General features: G+C 58.0%; 1 protein-coding gene across 2 annotated transcripts in view; it reads right to left on the bottom strand.

The window, feature by feature from the left end:
* Positions 1-14538, bottom strand: part of USH1C (USH1 protein network component harmonin) — a 47654-nt gene that overhangs the window by 5867 nt on the left and 27249 nt on the right. The window contains exons 16-23 of one of the 2 annotated variants that reach the window (XM_008275113.4): positions 11191-11343; positions 9922-10038; positions 8960-9442; positions 5716-5835; positions 4632-4682; positions 2265-2306; positions 1822-1875; positions 1479-1578 (exon numbers count right to left, since the gene is read on the bottom strand). In XM_008275113.4, coding sequence (XP_008273335.3) covers positions 1479-1578; positions 1822-1875; positions 2265-2306; positions 4632-4682; positions 5716-5835; positions 8960-9442; positions 9922-10038; positions 11191-11343 — 1120 coding nt within the window. The remainder of the gene's footprint in view (positions 1-1478; positions 1579-1821; positions 1876-2264; positions 2307-4631; positions 4683-5715; positions 5836-8959; positions 9443-9921; positions 10039-11190; positions 11344-14538) is intronic. The other variant, XM_008275111.4, reaches the window with a different exon arrangement.

Genomic DNA, 14538 nt, shown 5'->3' with positions numbered 1-14538 from the left:
CACCAGTGAAGGGTGGACGGGTTGTAGCAAGACATTCCTAGCTCCACGAAGGCTTCATGCATCAGCCGAGTGTGATTGCTGAAAAGAGGATATGGGGGCCAGCGCCATGGCATAGCAGGTAAAGCCATAGCCTGCAGTGCCGGCATCTCATATGAGTGCTGCTTCAAATCCTGGCCACTCCACTTCCCATCCAATTCCCTGCTAATGGCCTGGGAAAGCAGCAGAGGATAGCTCAAGTGCTTGGGCCCCTGCACCCACGTGGGGTAGCAGAAGAAGCTCCTGGCTCCTGGCTTCGTCTTGGCTCAGCTCCATCCATTGCAGCCATTTGGGGAGTGAACCAGCAGATGGAAGACCTCTCTGTCTCATTCTGCACTTCAAATAAACTTAAAAAAGTGAAAAGAGGAGACCAAGGTGACCAAGCCACAGAAGAGGCAGAGGGATTGTGTGGGGAGCCCTCTGGGAGGGGCAAGCACTTGCGGTAGGCACTAAAGCAAACTGAGCAGATGGCCACACAAGTCTTATCTCGATCTGGTGGCTGTGAGTCCTTGCACGTGTCTGTACCTCAGCTCTAAGCTGCGTGATGAGAAGCAGCTCCTTCTCGGGTTGATGTGAAGCCTGAATGAGCCGATGCACATGAAACACTTAGACTCAGGGCTGTGTGCCAGGGACGCCTGGCAGGGGTGGGCATTTGGTGCAGCGATGCTGCTTGAGACGCCTGCATCCCATATCGGAGCCCCTGCGTTGGAGTCCTGCTGCTACTTCTGACCCAGCTTCCTGCTAATGAGCTCCCTGGAAGGCAGCAGGCAATGTTTCAAGTGCTTGGGTTCCTGCCAGGCACGTGGGAGGCCTGGATGCCGTTCCTCCCCTGGTGGGAGAGGACTGCTCAGCCCCGGTGCTGTTGTGGGCATTTGGGGAGTGAACCAGTGGATAGAAGATCTCTCAATCTCTCTCAATCTCTCTCTCTCTCTCTTTCTCTCTCTCTCTCTCTCTCTCAATTAAAAAGAAAGCAATCACATGTGGCACAGGGTTGGTGCTCGGTGAGCCCCTGGTTCTGTCTCCTGCAAGGACAGGTGGGGTTTCTCTCCCCACCTCTCCCCAGAAAGCCCTTCTCACCCAAGGCCAGCACTTCCCAAGGCCTTGCCCTGCAAGGGGCCCTTCCCAGTGTCCTCCTGCCCCTTGGTGGGTGAGGGACTCCCCAGGATACCCACAGCAGCCCACCCTGGTACCGGCCGTATGTGTCCCTTCTCATCGCATTTCTGCCTGGGACCCCAGAGAGGGCAGGGTGGTGTCTGCTTGGGCCAGGCACCCCAGGCATGGCCTGGGGTTGGAGACATGGCTGGCTGGCATGGTGTTCTTGAGCAGCAGTTAGCCTGCTCCTAGCTGGCAGCTGTTTGCTTTCTGGGGAGGGAGGGCGGCAAGGGAGCCTGGAGAGCCATCCGCCCTCCTCCCCAACAGGGGCCTGGCTGGTCCCCACTCACCGTGCCGCTCAGCCGCTCCACCCTCGTACACGGCGGAGACGACCACCTTCCCGACTGGAGAGTCCACGCCGCCTTCCAGCGCCAGGTCCAGGGCGCCCTCCTGCTTAAGAGGGAAACAGAGCTCAGCAAAGGAAGCAGACAGCAGCCTGCTGCAGGCGGGCACCAAGGAAGAACATGGGGGGCTTCCAGGGAGAAAGGCGCCTTGGGGGTGCGGGCCCACAGCCAGAGAGGCCCTCGGTGGGGGCAGGGACAGCATGGGGGTCTGCAGGTCACCCAGGGAGCCCAGGCAGCGGGCACAGGGGCGCAGAAGGGCGGTGGCCTAGCCCCGCCCCCCACCCCATACCTTCTTAATGCGTAGCAGCCGGACATCCTTTCCCATGATCTGCTCCGGGGTGAACTAGACGGAAGAAGACATTGGGGCCTCACCTCGACTGGCCTGAGGATGTGGGTGGGGCAAGGTGGACAGGGAAGCCAGGCCCCCGGTGGCCCTGGGCCCATGGAGCACAGGTACAAGGGGTCTTTCCCAGACCCAGCACAAGCAGTCTTTAGCCAGGGGTCCCAGGCTCCATGGGGACCACACACACACACACACTCACTGTTCACACTGAAAAGCCATCTGAGGGAGCCCCTCATAGCAGACAGCAGCAGGTGCATCCTGGGGCTCCCCGCGCACCCACCTTGTCCCCAGGGCTCTCAGGGCCCAGCAGGCACAACCTGATCCAATGCTGAGGGTCTCCCCCCATGCCTGGGGTGCCTCCCCTGGTTGGGGGGAGCTTCCTCTCTTACCATGGAGTAGGGGTCAAAGCCTTCCTCGTATTTCCGGAAATCCTGGGAGCAAAGGGACAGCTTTAGGGCGGCAGAGCAGATGCCCTTGGGGCTCACAGCAGAAGCAAGCTCAGGACTGGGTGGGGGAGGGGAGTTGGAATCCAAGGGCTGGGGTGCAGGCAGGAAGCTGGCAGCCCCCACAGCCAGAGCCCCCTGAATCGGGGACAAGCAGGAAGTTGCAGAAAGCTGGTGGGGACCACGGCCCTGCACTGTCCCAGCGGGTGAGTGTCTGTGGCTGCAGGGACCCTGGTGCCGTCTACACGGCCTGGCTGGACAGGCCCTGCCCTACCGAAACTCTCATCCCTCAGCCTCGGGGCTTCTAGGCCTCACCTCGGCGGCCCTGGGGCTGAGGCTCAGTGCTCCTCCAAGCCAGTGCTGTGACCCAGCCAGGCGTGCCTGTCCTGCTGAGGAGGCTGCTGTCCCCGGGCGGTCAGCCCCAGGAGATGGAGGAGGCGTGGGGACACCGCTGGCCGGTGCCCGGCACTGTTCCTAACGCAATGCTCACAAGGGAGGTGAGAAGCTGCCCAGCGGCCCAGGACCCCAGGCTGGCCCCTTAGCCAGGGCAGGAGCAGGGGGCACACACGGCTCAGGGGTCTCTGCTTGACAGGCAGCTCTGGGGACAATGTCCCCAACTTAGAAACAAGGCAGTGAGAAGGAGGCGCAGAGCCAGAACACAGGTCCCCCTACCCAGGAGTTCCTCTCGGGGAACGAAGCTGGGGCGTCCCCGCCTCAGGGAGCCCCCCCCCCCCCCCCGTGCCGGGAGGTAGGTGTGAAGGAGAGCCCACTGCTGGGGAGAGCTGAGCCACCTCAGCTCACGGTGGGTCCCCTAGGCCATGCCGAGCGTCCCCGGGGGGCCTACAGCTGTTGTAGTGGTGAGGCCACAGACAACCCCCTGCCCAGCGGCAGCAAGCAGACCCCTGGGCGTCTGCCTGGCTTCCCTCCTTGTGAGCTGCCACTTCCAGGCCCAGTCCCCGAGAGGTCCAGTGTCTGGCCCAGCTCCAAGGCCACAGCCTGGCTGGTGACAGGCCTGGGAGGTCCCTGCTCTTTCCCTGGGAGAGTCTGCCTGTCCCTGGAGCTGCTTCTGGAAGGCAGTGCTGGCTTTGGGCCCCATTTCCCTGACTGCGAGATCTTGCTGTCTGGGGTGGGCTTGTGACTCGTGCAAGTGAGGTCAGAGACTCCTCAGCCGTGATCGCTGGTCTGCCTTTAGAGAGGGAGCCCAGTCCCTCATTCAGCACACAGAGACACTGAGGCCCAAAGAGGTGGCCTTCGTGCCCGCGGGCCCCAGAGCCCAGAGCCCAGAGCCCCAGGCACCTGCCCTCCCGGTGTCTCTCGGTGCCTGTTCTGTGAGTGCCTGCAGAGGCAGTGGCGACGCGTGAGGATGCTGCAGAGCCCCGCCTCCTGGATGCCAGTCCAGGGTCTGACACTAGCCGTGCCACCAGCCTCCGCCTCGGGGTCTCATCTCTAGATGGCGATGGGAACAGCACTCGTCCCCCCCCCCCCCACCCCTCCGCCAAGGTTGCTGTGAGGTCCGATGAGTAAAGTCTGGGAAGTGCTCAGAGCCACACTAGGTGCAGCACCCCTAAGGACGAGCTGTCGCCGTCACTCCCCAGCCTGTGTGTCACTGTGCCTACCTCTCCGGCCCCTGCCTGCAGTCAAGTCAGCCTCAAGTCTGAGGGGGGCTTACCAGGGAGGGGGGCTGAGAAGCCAGGGCTGGCTGTGCCGTCTCCCACTCTCTACTGTGGAGAAGCAGCCAATCCAGTGGCTGGCTCCGTGGCCCTAAGCCCCCAGAAATGTGGAGGAGACGTGCCTGGCACCCCTCAGAGACCATGTCCCTAGCCCAGGAGCACCCTGGGCAGAAGCAGGACCTGAGCCACCGCTTCCTCCCTGATGCCAGGCCAGTGCCAGGCGGGGTTTGCTCGAAGCTCTGATCTTCGTCTAGTGGACAGGACAGGGAAGGTTTCAGGCAGCCCCTCCTTCTCTCCCAGGGCTACAGCCAGGGCCTGTCATGGCCTCAGTGGTCCTCTGAGGGTTTGTTCCCTCTATCCTGCTCCTCTTTGAACAAACCAGGAAAAGAAGCAAACATCCAGGGGTCCTGCTCCTTGGTCAGCTCGAGCTTGGGGCCCAACCAGTCCCGGGTCCCCATCTGATAGGACATGTCACTCCCGACCCCTGATGCGGGCAAGGCCCTGGGGGCAGCATCCGGCCTGAGGCTCCCCCGAAGATGGCCCTTGCGGCTGCCTGGGAACCAACTGGCACTCCCAGAGAGACAGAGGTCAGGCAGAGTGGGAGGGCGGGGAGGACCACGGCACACGGCGGGTGTGGTTTTACTTGTCTGAACGCGGTCTGATACACCACCATCCTCTTCAGCATCTCCTGTGGCTGTCAGGAAGAAAACAGGTCCACCCCTGACATGCCCAGTAGGTCTCGTCTGCCCCCTGGCGCCAGCCCTGCCAACTCCCTCTCAGCCAGACATGGTCTGCCTTATCAGCAGCCTGCCGGCCTGCCCCTCCCCCAACCAGCACAGCCGCTGCCACTCATGGGCGAGCGGGCAGCATCCTTGACACCGGCCAGAGAATGCAGCATGGGCGCAGCAGAGGCTGGCAGAGGCTGCCCCGCAGTGTGAACTTTGCCCTTTGGGAGCTAATGGGACAGCTAGAGCTCAAGATAAACATCTGCGCTGCCCCACCCTGACATGTGGGTAGGGTTTCCATGAGAGGGAAAGTCTGGCCCAGTCCCTTCCCCCTGGCACCTCAGTGGGCGGTGGGGGGAAGGGTTACACGTGAGTCCCAGCCCCCTCTGACACCAGTGGGGGGTGGGCAGAGCCTCCCCACTGCCCCAGGACCTCGTGTCAGACCTCCAGTCCTAGCGAGGAGCGAGAAGGGAAATGAAGGAAGGGAACGTGTCCACTCGGCCCATTCCCCGGCTGAGGGTGTCCCCAACGGGGGCCACAACAGGCTGGGGAACTAGGTCTCTGCAGGCTTTGGCAACTGGACCACGTGAGCAAGAGCGCAAGCTTTGGAAGATGAAAGACTTGGGAGGAAGTTGTAAGTTCAGGCTGTGCTGTGGGCAACCACCTTAATCGCTCTGTGCCTCAGTTTCCCTGGAAGTTAAGCAGGGACAAAAACAGGAACCATCTCACTGGGTTGCTGGGAGGGTTAAGTGAGGCCATGCAGAGCCCGGCACCTGGAAGGCTCTCAGCAAGTCTTAGCTGCTATTGTTGTTATTGTTGTACTGTATGGTAGAGCTCCAGGCTGTTTGGTCAAGGTGGGACAAGAATGCCACTGTCCCATCAGCACCCCTGTGGACTCCTCCTTAGCCAGTAAGAGCGTGCCCAGATGGCACCTGCTCTGAGTCTGCATCCCCCCTCACTCCCCCTCTGGAGGGAGAGTTCTGCAGCTCTCGGGGGGCTTACCAGGACCTCGGACTTCATGGCTGGCCTGTAGATGAAGTTGGACTCTTGCTGGACCATGACAGGCTTGGAGATGGTAGACACGCCAGGGCCTCGTGGAGGCTGGGGGCTTGGGCAAAATGTCTACAGGGGTTAGTTCAAGAGAGACCCACCTGAGGTGGTGGTGGGGGTGGCGTCGGCCAGCCACGGTACCTCTGTACACATGCAAACTCACACCCATGCACATGCTGAGCCAACCAGGTCCGTTCCCCTTGCTGGAGGTCCTGGGCGTGTCATCTTCAGCAGAGATATGAGGAGGACACTGGCCACCATGTAGTCTGGGGGCACAGAACCTGGATGTCGCTAAGCAATCAGATGCTTGAGCCACAGCCTGGTTGGGGATGCCAGTGTCCACTGTCACTCAGGGGACACACTTCCAAAAAAGGCTCTCTCTCAGCAGTCACAGTGGCCTCCAGAAACCCCTGCCTCTAAGGGCTATCTCTTCTGCCCATGGTTCCAGATCCTGGGCTGCAAAATGAGGTGTCGAATGCTCTGGCTGGGCACAGAGTCTTTCAAGGCCATGGGATATGGACCAACCAGAGTGGCATCCTGGGGAGCTGATGCAACTGGTCTGTGTGTGCTAACCCCTGTGTCATTTTGGGCAAGATGTCTGTAACTGGGTCACCACCCTGTCCAAAACCCCTCCATGGGTCTCCAGGGGCTACTGGCTTCCTTGGGTTGACCTCCAAGACCCTTCATGGGCTTCTTCTACCTTTCTTTTCAACCTCATCCCCAACTCCATGCCCCCCCACCCCCCCCCACCCCCGCCTCACATTGCTTAACTTCAGCCTCCAAAATGCTAGGATATCTCACCTCGAGACCTTTGCACACGCCCTCCCCTCCTGTTAGCCAGCGTGGTCATCACTGCCTTCCTCTACACCTGCACCCCTCCTCGCAGCACCCATGTGTCCCATCACCTCCCTGGTAGTGTAGAAGCTGCCTGCTTGTCTTTCTTGCACACCAGACTTTCTCTGACAGGGACTCTGCCTGCCTATGGTTCCCAGTGTCTAGCGTATGGTAGGGGCTCAATAAGCATGTGTTGGATGAAGAAATGAATGGCCCAACAGTAGGGTGGGTGTGTGGGACAGTGCCTGGGGGCAGACTGGGCCCTGAAAACTTCCCTCTGGCAGGCGCAGTGGGGCAGGCACTCGCGTTAAGCCAACACAGCTGTTCGTTTCCACTACCTGAGGCCTGCTTGTGGCTGGGCCGATTGTGGATGTGTGGTCACTCACACTTCCTGCTGCAGCGCTGCTGACAACTTGTGAAGGGCATGCCACAGGGAGATTGGGCAATGCAGATGGCCCAGGGACCAGAGTACAGATGCAAGGACAAAGCCACCCAATGGCGGTTTCCTGACCTTCCCGAGACAGCCTTTGTGTGAGGGAACCTTAAACCTTCCTGGTGCTCAGATCAGGAAGTACCAGTGGGAACTTTATGATTCCTTGAAGAATCAGAGAAGGCCGCACCCTGGCGTGAATCTTGACCCTGCCTCCAAAGTTTGCTGAGATCACTCCAGTCCCACATTTGTAGCTCCACCCAGCTTTTCTTGTACTCTGGACTGTCAAGAACCACAGTTAATATCTACTGAACACCTCTGGTGTGTCTGCCACTCTTCTAGGTACTAACGTAAGATGTCCTCATTGTTAATTCATTGGGTTCTCCAGACAGGCAGGTACCATCATGTACAAAGGGCACAGGCTCAGACAAACAAACTAGCCCACGGCCAAGGTCACAGCCACCAGCCAGTGTGTGGTGGAGCCAGGACTGACAACCAGGCAGTCTGCCGCTCTGCTGTTCCTCCTTGTGGTCTTCATGTTCCCCACACCTGCAGTGCCCTTCCTCCTGTCCCGCTTGCATCCCCGTCCCTCAAGGCCTCGCTCACATGCCCTCTATGCAGAGAGGACTTCAGTCTCTCGGTAGAATCCCTTCCACGCACATGGCCTAAGCCTACGCTACAGTGGGGTCACCCTCAGATGGCAAAGACCTGGGAAGCACAGGTGTACCCTAGACAAGGAGGCATAGGGCAGGTGCTCAGTCGATGGTGGCAGAATCAAGTGTGTTGATGAAAAGCTACTGCCCTCTGTGCCAGACTCAGCCCCTGCACACTGGCTCCTGGCAGGGCTCAGAGGAAGACACCTCCGGAACAGAGGGGCTCGGGGAGTCCCTCTGAGAGTCCCCTGCTGGGGGTGCAGCCTTGTTGGCACCTGGCCCTTCCTCCACTCTGCCTTCCTTTCCCCAAGCTCTCCCGAGTGCTCTGAGATACTCAGCTCTGCGCCTCGGGGGCGGGGGAGGTGGGGGCCCTTGGTCATCTGGGGGGCGGGGTACAAGAAACTCAGGTGGGCGGTTACTACAAGATACTGGTCAAGTGCTACAGACTCCAGCAAGCTGCCCTCAGCTGACACGAGCCGCTTGGACTCTGACTCCAGCCTGGCCCCACGGCTACGGGAGCAGAGGAATATGTTATGTTTCGCCAGGATCAAAGCCCATGTCTTCCTCAGGGATCTTTCAAAAGAGTCTTTGGATTAAGAACAATCACTACGAGATATGTCTTTTTGAGAAAGATCACTGCTCAGCTTCCTGAAGCCAAGAGAAACATTCCTTGTCTTTTAATAGCAAATTTGGAGATTTCCAGGAGCTCTCTGATCTTCTTTTTTTTTTTTCCTCTAACTGGAAGCAGGCCAGAAATTTCTGAATTACAGTTCAAGTCAATGGAGCTGGCTTGTACCATTGGAAATGGCACTGTAATGTTCGAACGCTGCCTTGTACAAGCGTTACCACTTCATTCACAGAAGCTAATACCGCTTCCTGGCTCCCCTCCCTCTTTACCCATCCAAAACACAGAAATCATTTCACATATTCAAGGCTGTCTAGGATAATGTCAAGAAACGGCGGCAGGTGACGTTAACAGTACTGCACTGGAAGTTACCAGCCCACACTAGCCAAGAGGCGCTGAGAGAGCAGTGGCTACTGAGCGGACACACTGTTATTCACCCACCACCATTCCCAGGCAAGTCACCATACAATTCCCCAGTAGTAGCCCCATCCGCAAGCAGGAGGCCCCCACATGCAGGCTGAGGGGTGTTGCTGGCAGATAGGGTGAGCTGGTGTTTCCTCCGCCTCCACTCTGAGGAGCAGTGGAGGACCGGGAACCAGCAGCTCTCCCCACTCTTCCCGCTTCCCGGAACAGCATGCGGAACAGGCCCGGTACCTTTGGGGTGGGAGGGAAGCTCCGCTCAGGAACGGGGGAGCTGGTGGGCTTCCCACCGTGGGTCTTTGCTTCCCAGTCCTCCGTTGGGTTGCTCGTGTCACTGGCACGGAAGGGATGGTGGCCTAGTGCCTCCTCCAGTGCCGAGGGCAGTGGGCGGGTAGGAGTGAGGTCTTGTGTGGGGATGGACGGCGGGGGAGGGATGGGGATGGGCGGTGGCGTGCGCTGTACCCAGGGAGAAGATGAGGTGCTCAGGTGGCCGGTTGTGGGAAGGACTGGGGGTGCGGAGACCTTGGTGGGTGGATTGGAGGGTGGAGGGTGGGGCATCACGGGCAAGGCTGAGGGAGTCTTGGGGGGGTAGTAGAACATGTCCAAGGGGATGTCATCCAGGTCAGTGGTGTGCAGGTGCAGTCCACCTGCGAAGCGTCTCAGGGGTGGGGCCAGGGGAGACACAGAAGGCGGGGGAGGTGGGGGCCCTGTGGTCATCTGGGGGGCGGGGTACAAGAAAGTTCTGTAATTGTCCACAGTGACTAGAACTCCATTCACAAGACAGTACAAAGCTCTGGCTGCTGGGGACCCCCGACCCTCAAAGCAGAAGCAGGGGTGGCACTGCTCTGCCACCTAGTGCCCGGCTGAGCCCACACCAGGAGCTGGAAGGGCATCCCCAAAGGCAGACGAGGCCCACACTTTGCTGTCTGTGGGTGGTGAGCTAATCCTGCACTTTGACCCCTACCCTGGGACACAGGTGAGATGGAAAGGGCGTTCCTGCTCATCCCACCAGGAGCTCAGGCCTAGCTGAAGCAAGCTGGGACCAAATAGTCACTCTGGAGCTACGCCCAGAAATAGACTCCTCTCCCTCCCCCGGACAGCGGAGTGGCACCTGTGTGTCTGGCGGGGTTTGCCCGTGGCCATCACGCCTCCCGCCATCCCCAGGAGGGTCCACGTGGAAAGAAGGGCGCCATTACCTCGGAAAGCTCATTCTCGGCAGAGGAGATCTGCTCGAGCCGCGTCTGACAGAGCCTCTCCACCCAATACTGAATCTTTTCCGATTCCTCCAGGTCTTCCCGCTCTGTCTCCGACACCTGGGCCCAGGACAGGCGCACACAGGAGAGGACAAGGGGCTCACGTGACTCACACATGGCCAGCAGAGCGGGCAGCATTTGTCTGAGACCCCAGAGCACATCTGGGGGTGTCAGCTGCTCTACCTGCCTCTGAGGAGGCAAAGTGGTGGGGATGGCGGGGAGCAGGTGACTTAGCCAAGAAAGGGCTATGTATCGCATGGAACCCCAGGATCCCCACAAATACGGAGACTCTCCGGGCTTTCCAGTAACAGCCCTTCTTTGGTAGGCTCCCAGCACATTCCAAGGGTTCAGCTGCACATGGTTTTTTACCTCCAGGCTGCCTTCTCAGAAGCACAGTTCAATTTGTTTTTAATTTTGTATCTAATTTGTTCCTAATGCCGGATCTAATGCACTTCACATTTTCCAGGGCTTCTGCGGTTTTATAATCTAATCAACTTGGCATTCTGATTCATGGAGCATTAGAGAGAAGCAGGAACCATCCCATCGCCTACAGTGGGGGAGTCACGGCACCCATCTCACCTCGGAAATGGGGATTTCTCAGGCTGGAAGGCTGCCCTGGGCAAATCTTAGAGGGACAGCCTGAGATTCATTCCTAAATTAAAGAGGTCTGTCCACAGACAAATCTTGTGTCCAACTGGGGCTAGCTTCAGACCCATGACCTGCAGAAAGGGGTTAGCCTCAAACCTGTACTCTCAAAGCCAGGCCAGGCTGGGGAGACTCAGGTGAGTAGAAGGCTAACTTCAGATTGACAAGCTAGGCAGAAGGGTTAGCTTTAAACTCTGTGTGTGCAGCCTCATAGACACAGCTACAGTGGAGAGGCCTAGCCTTAGACTTATATTCTAATAGGGTGAGGGAAGGGGAAGATTCAGACCTCTAGCTAGCTGTATCAAGGACTAACGTGAGACCTACACTCATGGCAGAGAGGCTAGCCTCAGACTCATGCCCTGCACATGGGGGTTAGTCTCAATCCCAAACATGCACGTGAGCCGGGGCCAATCCCATAAGACCCCGAGCCGGTGGGGTGATCTCTCTTTGGGAGAGCAGTAGGGCTCATGCCACCCTTGGACTCCATTTGGGGAGAACGACTCCACCTGGCCCTGGGGAGCACAGTGTGTCCTGGGTTGCTGGCCCGGCCGCAGCTGGGCCTCGTACCTCCTGGGCCAGCCGGTTGATCTTTAGTTGCTTTTCCTTTTCCAGCATTTCCTCTTTCTCTTTGTAAAGCTTTTGCTCAAACTCCAGCTCCTTCTTATTCTTTTTCAGTTCCTGCAGGCTGTCCTCCTGGGTTTTCTTCTTATCTTTTCCTTTCTGAGCAGACATAGTGGTGTTTGTATGACAAGGGGCACCACGTGGTGTCGACACTAGCACAGCACAGCACACGGGGCATCCAGTCCGCAGACAACACCAGGCAACACCACCAGGCAACAACCTCACCACGCCTGGCTGTGTCCCACCAGACCTCAGCTTCAGGTCCCTGCTACCCACTGCGGAGTGGGGGACATACACTTTTGGCCAGCCCGTACTGGCTAACTGGTTTACTAATAAGCTATGTGACCTTGGCTGAGTTCTTTAACCTCTTTTGGCCTTATTTGCCTCATTTTCAAAGCGGGTGAAACACCTGCCCCACAGGCTTGTATTTAGTGCCAATGAAACAACATCTATGGGAGAGCTTTGTAAGTGTGGAAGTTTGCATAAATAAAAGGCATTGCATTCATTTCCTAGTGCCTGAGTATAGGCTTTCTCCACATCTGGGGAGAAGGGTGGCTCATCTTTAGGGACCACAGCTGTATGCTGTGGGGGCTCCATAGGAACTACGGGGAGGCTGGCAATTCTCACCTGCAGGGACCCTCTATCCTGAGCTAGAGGAGATGGGAACCAGCTCGGACCTGGGGACCCAGAGCCAGGAACATCAGATTTCCCCCTGTTGCTTAAGCTCCAGACTCTGCATCCTGCTACTCCAAACCCACGGCTCCCTCTGAACCGGGCTCCTCAATGGAGGATTAGCTAGGAACTGCAGGACAGGACTGGCTGGTGGGGAGGACGGCCTGTTTCACACAGGCTGTTTCAACAGGGGTTGAGAGGACCTGGGGAGGAAGCTCCCCGTAGAGCCAGCATCCTGGCTGCTTCCCCCACAGAGTGAGGATGGAAGAGAAGAAACCCATGGCTGCCCACATGCCAAGGAGGCACTCCGATCACCCCTGTGCAAGGAGCATGCCCACTCTTCATGGGAGAGCCCAAGCCCGGAAAGGCGAGGTCCCCCGCCTGATACCAGAATCTAGTAAGTGACAGTGTCAGGATCTGAACCCCAAATCAGCCAGGTCTTACCATTTTTCTATGGTGCCTGGAGGGGCTGGGGGCAAGGGGGACAAAGCGAGCACACAGAACATGGCTGGCAACGCCCTGGGCAGCTGGGCCCTTCCACCCAGCCTGCGGAAGCCTGCTATCAGATTCCTGACCTATCTCAGCATCAGGGCCACCAGTGAGGAACTGAGTTTCCAGACCACAGACACAACTTCCTCCCACCAGCTGGCAGGGATGCTGAGTCACCAGGGACCTCTGACAAGTGCTTCCTATCTGTGCTACTAAAGACAATCCCACCACCTGTGTGTGTGGCCTGCATGCTGTGCTCCCCACTGGGGCCTGTGAGCCTGTGACCCTCTTGGAAAAGTCGTTCTCATTGCTTTGGAGTCCTGGTTGGTTCCCTGCCTCCCCTCCTCACTAGACTCTCCACCCAGCTGATAGGTGAACCCGGCCATCATGTTCGAGATTCCAACAGTGATGCCCTGAGAGCAGCCTCCAACAGCTAAAATGAGGGCATGGCCTCCCCCGGGGACCACCCTGATAGGAACTGGTGTCGCTCCCCGTCTTTGTGGAGGAACGACACAGGACCCTGCGCTGTTCTTCTGTCTGCTCGGCCCTCCCCGGGTTTGCTGCTGGTCCTTCCCGGGTTGGCTACCATCCCTTCCACCTCCGTGGAAGGGCGGTTCCCCCTGCCACATTCCCCACTTCCGCGGGGGAGCAGCACACCGCCGGCCGGCTCTCTCGGGGGCTGCACAGGTGTTCCCCTTAGATGTTCCTGGTGCATGTTGTCTCTCTCCTCCTTTATAGTCCTTTTCCACCAATCCCAACTCTGCTACCCACACGCCGAGTACGCTGCTCTCCTCCAATCAGGAGCAGGTCCTACAGTTTATTGGTTAAACTGGAGGCAGCTGCGTAGAAGCTGTTTCTCCCTTCTCAGCGCCATATTGTGGGAGAGCAGATGCATAGAATAAGTCTTAATTCCAGTAACTTAGTCTAGTCCGGGTTGCTCCCCACAAACTGGTGTTCCTTTGGCTTAAAAAAGACACCAGTGCCAAGATTTTAGACCCAGGGCTTCTGGGTGGGACAGGCTGACAGCAGCTTCTGTCCCATCCCCAAGAAAGTTGCATCTGTCTACAGATGCAGGGGGCAAGCTGCACACGGCTCCACTGCAGCCCCCGCCACAGGCCACTAAGCTGTGGGTGACTCTGCAGACCCTGCCAGGGGGCTGCAGGATTTTCTCGATCAGGGCTGGCGGAAGGTCTTCAGGCCCTGGTGTAGACATTGTGGGGCTGGAGGCCTTGAGCTTCCTGCTAGGGTAGGAGTAGAAGCTGTTGCTTCCTGGTCTCTGCAAACCAGGAGAATTCTGTGCATTGAGAGCCATGGCCATGGATGCCCGCCTGTATTATGTGGGGACTCGGCGTGGCAGGTGCTGGGAGACAAAGCATCTTCCGTGGCTCTAGGAAAACTGATGATGGATTTTGGGGGCCAGGTTAAGGGACGTAACCCTGTGTCCTTTCAGTGGACAGTTAAATTCACGGCAGATACTCCTTCCGGTGCAGACTGAGAGGGGAGGCAGATGGGGCGGGTGTGCTCTTGCTCCTGTCTAGAAGCAATCTTTCACTCTCTGCAAATGAAAACGAAAGCCCAAACTTCAGCTCTTTCTGAGACGACTGAGCCAATGAACAGAGGGAAAGCAGCCCTACCTCCTTAACCAGGGCAGCTTTCCCATGCCGTGATTTCTGACGGGCTGGTGTGTGTGTGTGTGTGTGTGTGTGTGTAGGAGATTCTAGTTCTCTGACATTTACATAGTTATTAGTCCTGGAAAGTATGTGACCTTCATTTCCTTTTGCCTTTTTTTTTTCTGGTAAGATCCTGTGTGTGTGAATGTGTGTGTGTGTGTGTGTGCGTGTGTCCTTTGTCTTCTCTCGTTGACTTCTAGCAGAGACAGGGGACAGTGAAGGGTTGTAAGTCTAACCCAGTGAGACACCTGCAGCAGAGTCAGCACACAACAGGGAAAGGCCAGTCGAATGACACCAAGTGCATTGCGTGGCCCTGGCTGCATCCACTCGATGCCAGCTGAATCCCGACCCGCACTCCCCAGGCAAGGGTGTTCACCTCTGTCAGAGATCGTCTTTGTCTCTTTAGTGGCACCATGTTGGTTGCAGGGCGCAGACACTCCTGCCAGGTCACACATTACTGGTT

Source organism: Oryctolagus cuniculus, chromosome 1, assembly GCF_964237555.1.
Source record: "Oryctolagus cuniculus chromosome 1, mOryCun1.1, whole genome shotgun sequence".
Taxonomy (NCBI): domain Eukaryota; kingdom Metazoa; phylum Chordata; class Mammalia; order Lagomorpha; family Leporidae; genus Oryctolagus; species Oryctolagus cuniculus.
Note: the sequence above shows the minus strand (reverse complement) of the source record. Positions and strands in the feature narration are given on the sequence as shown.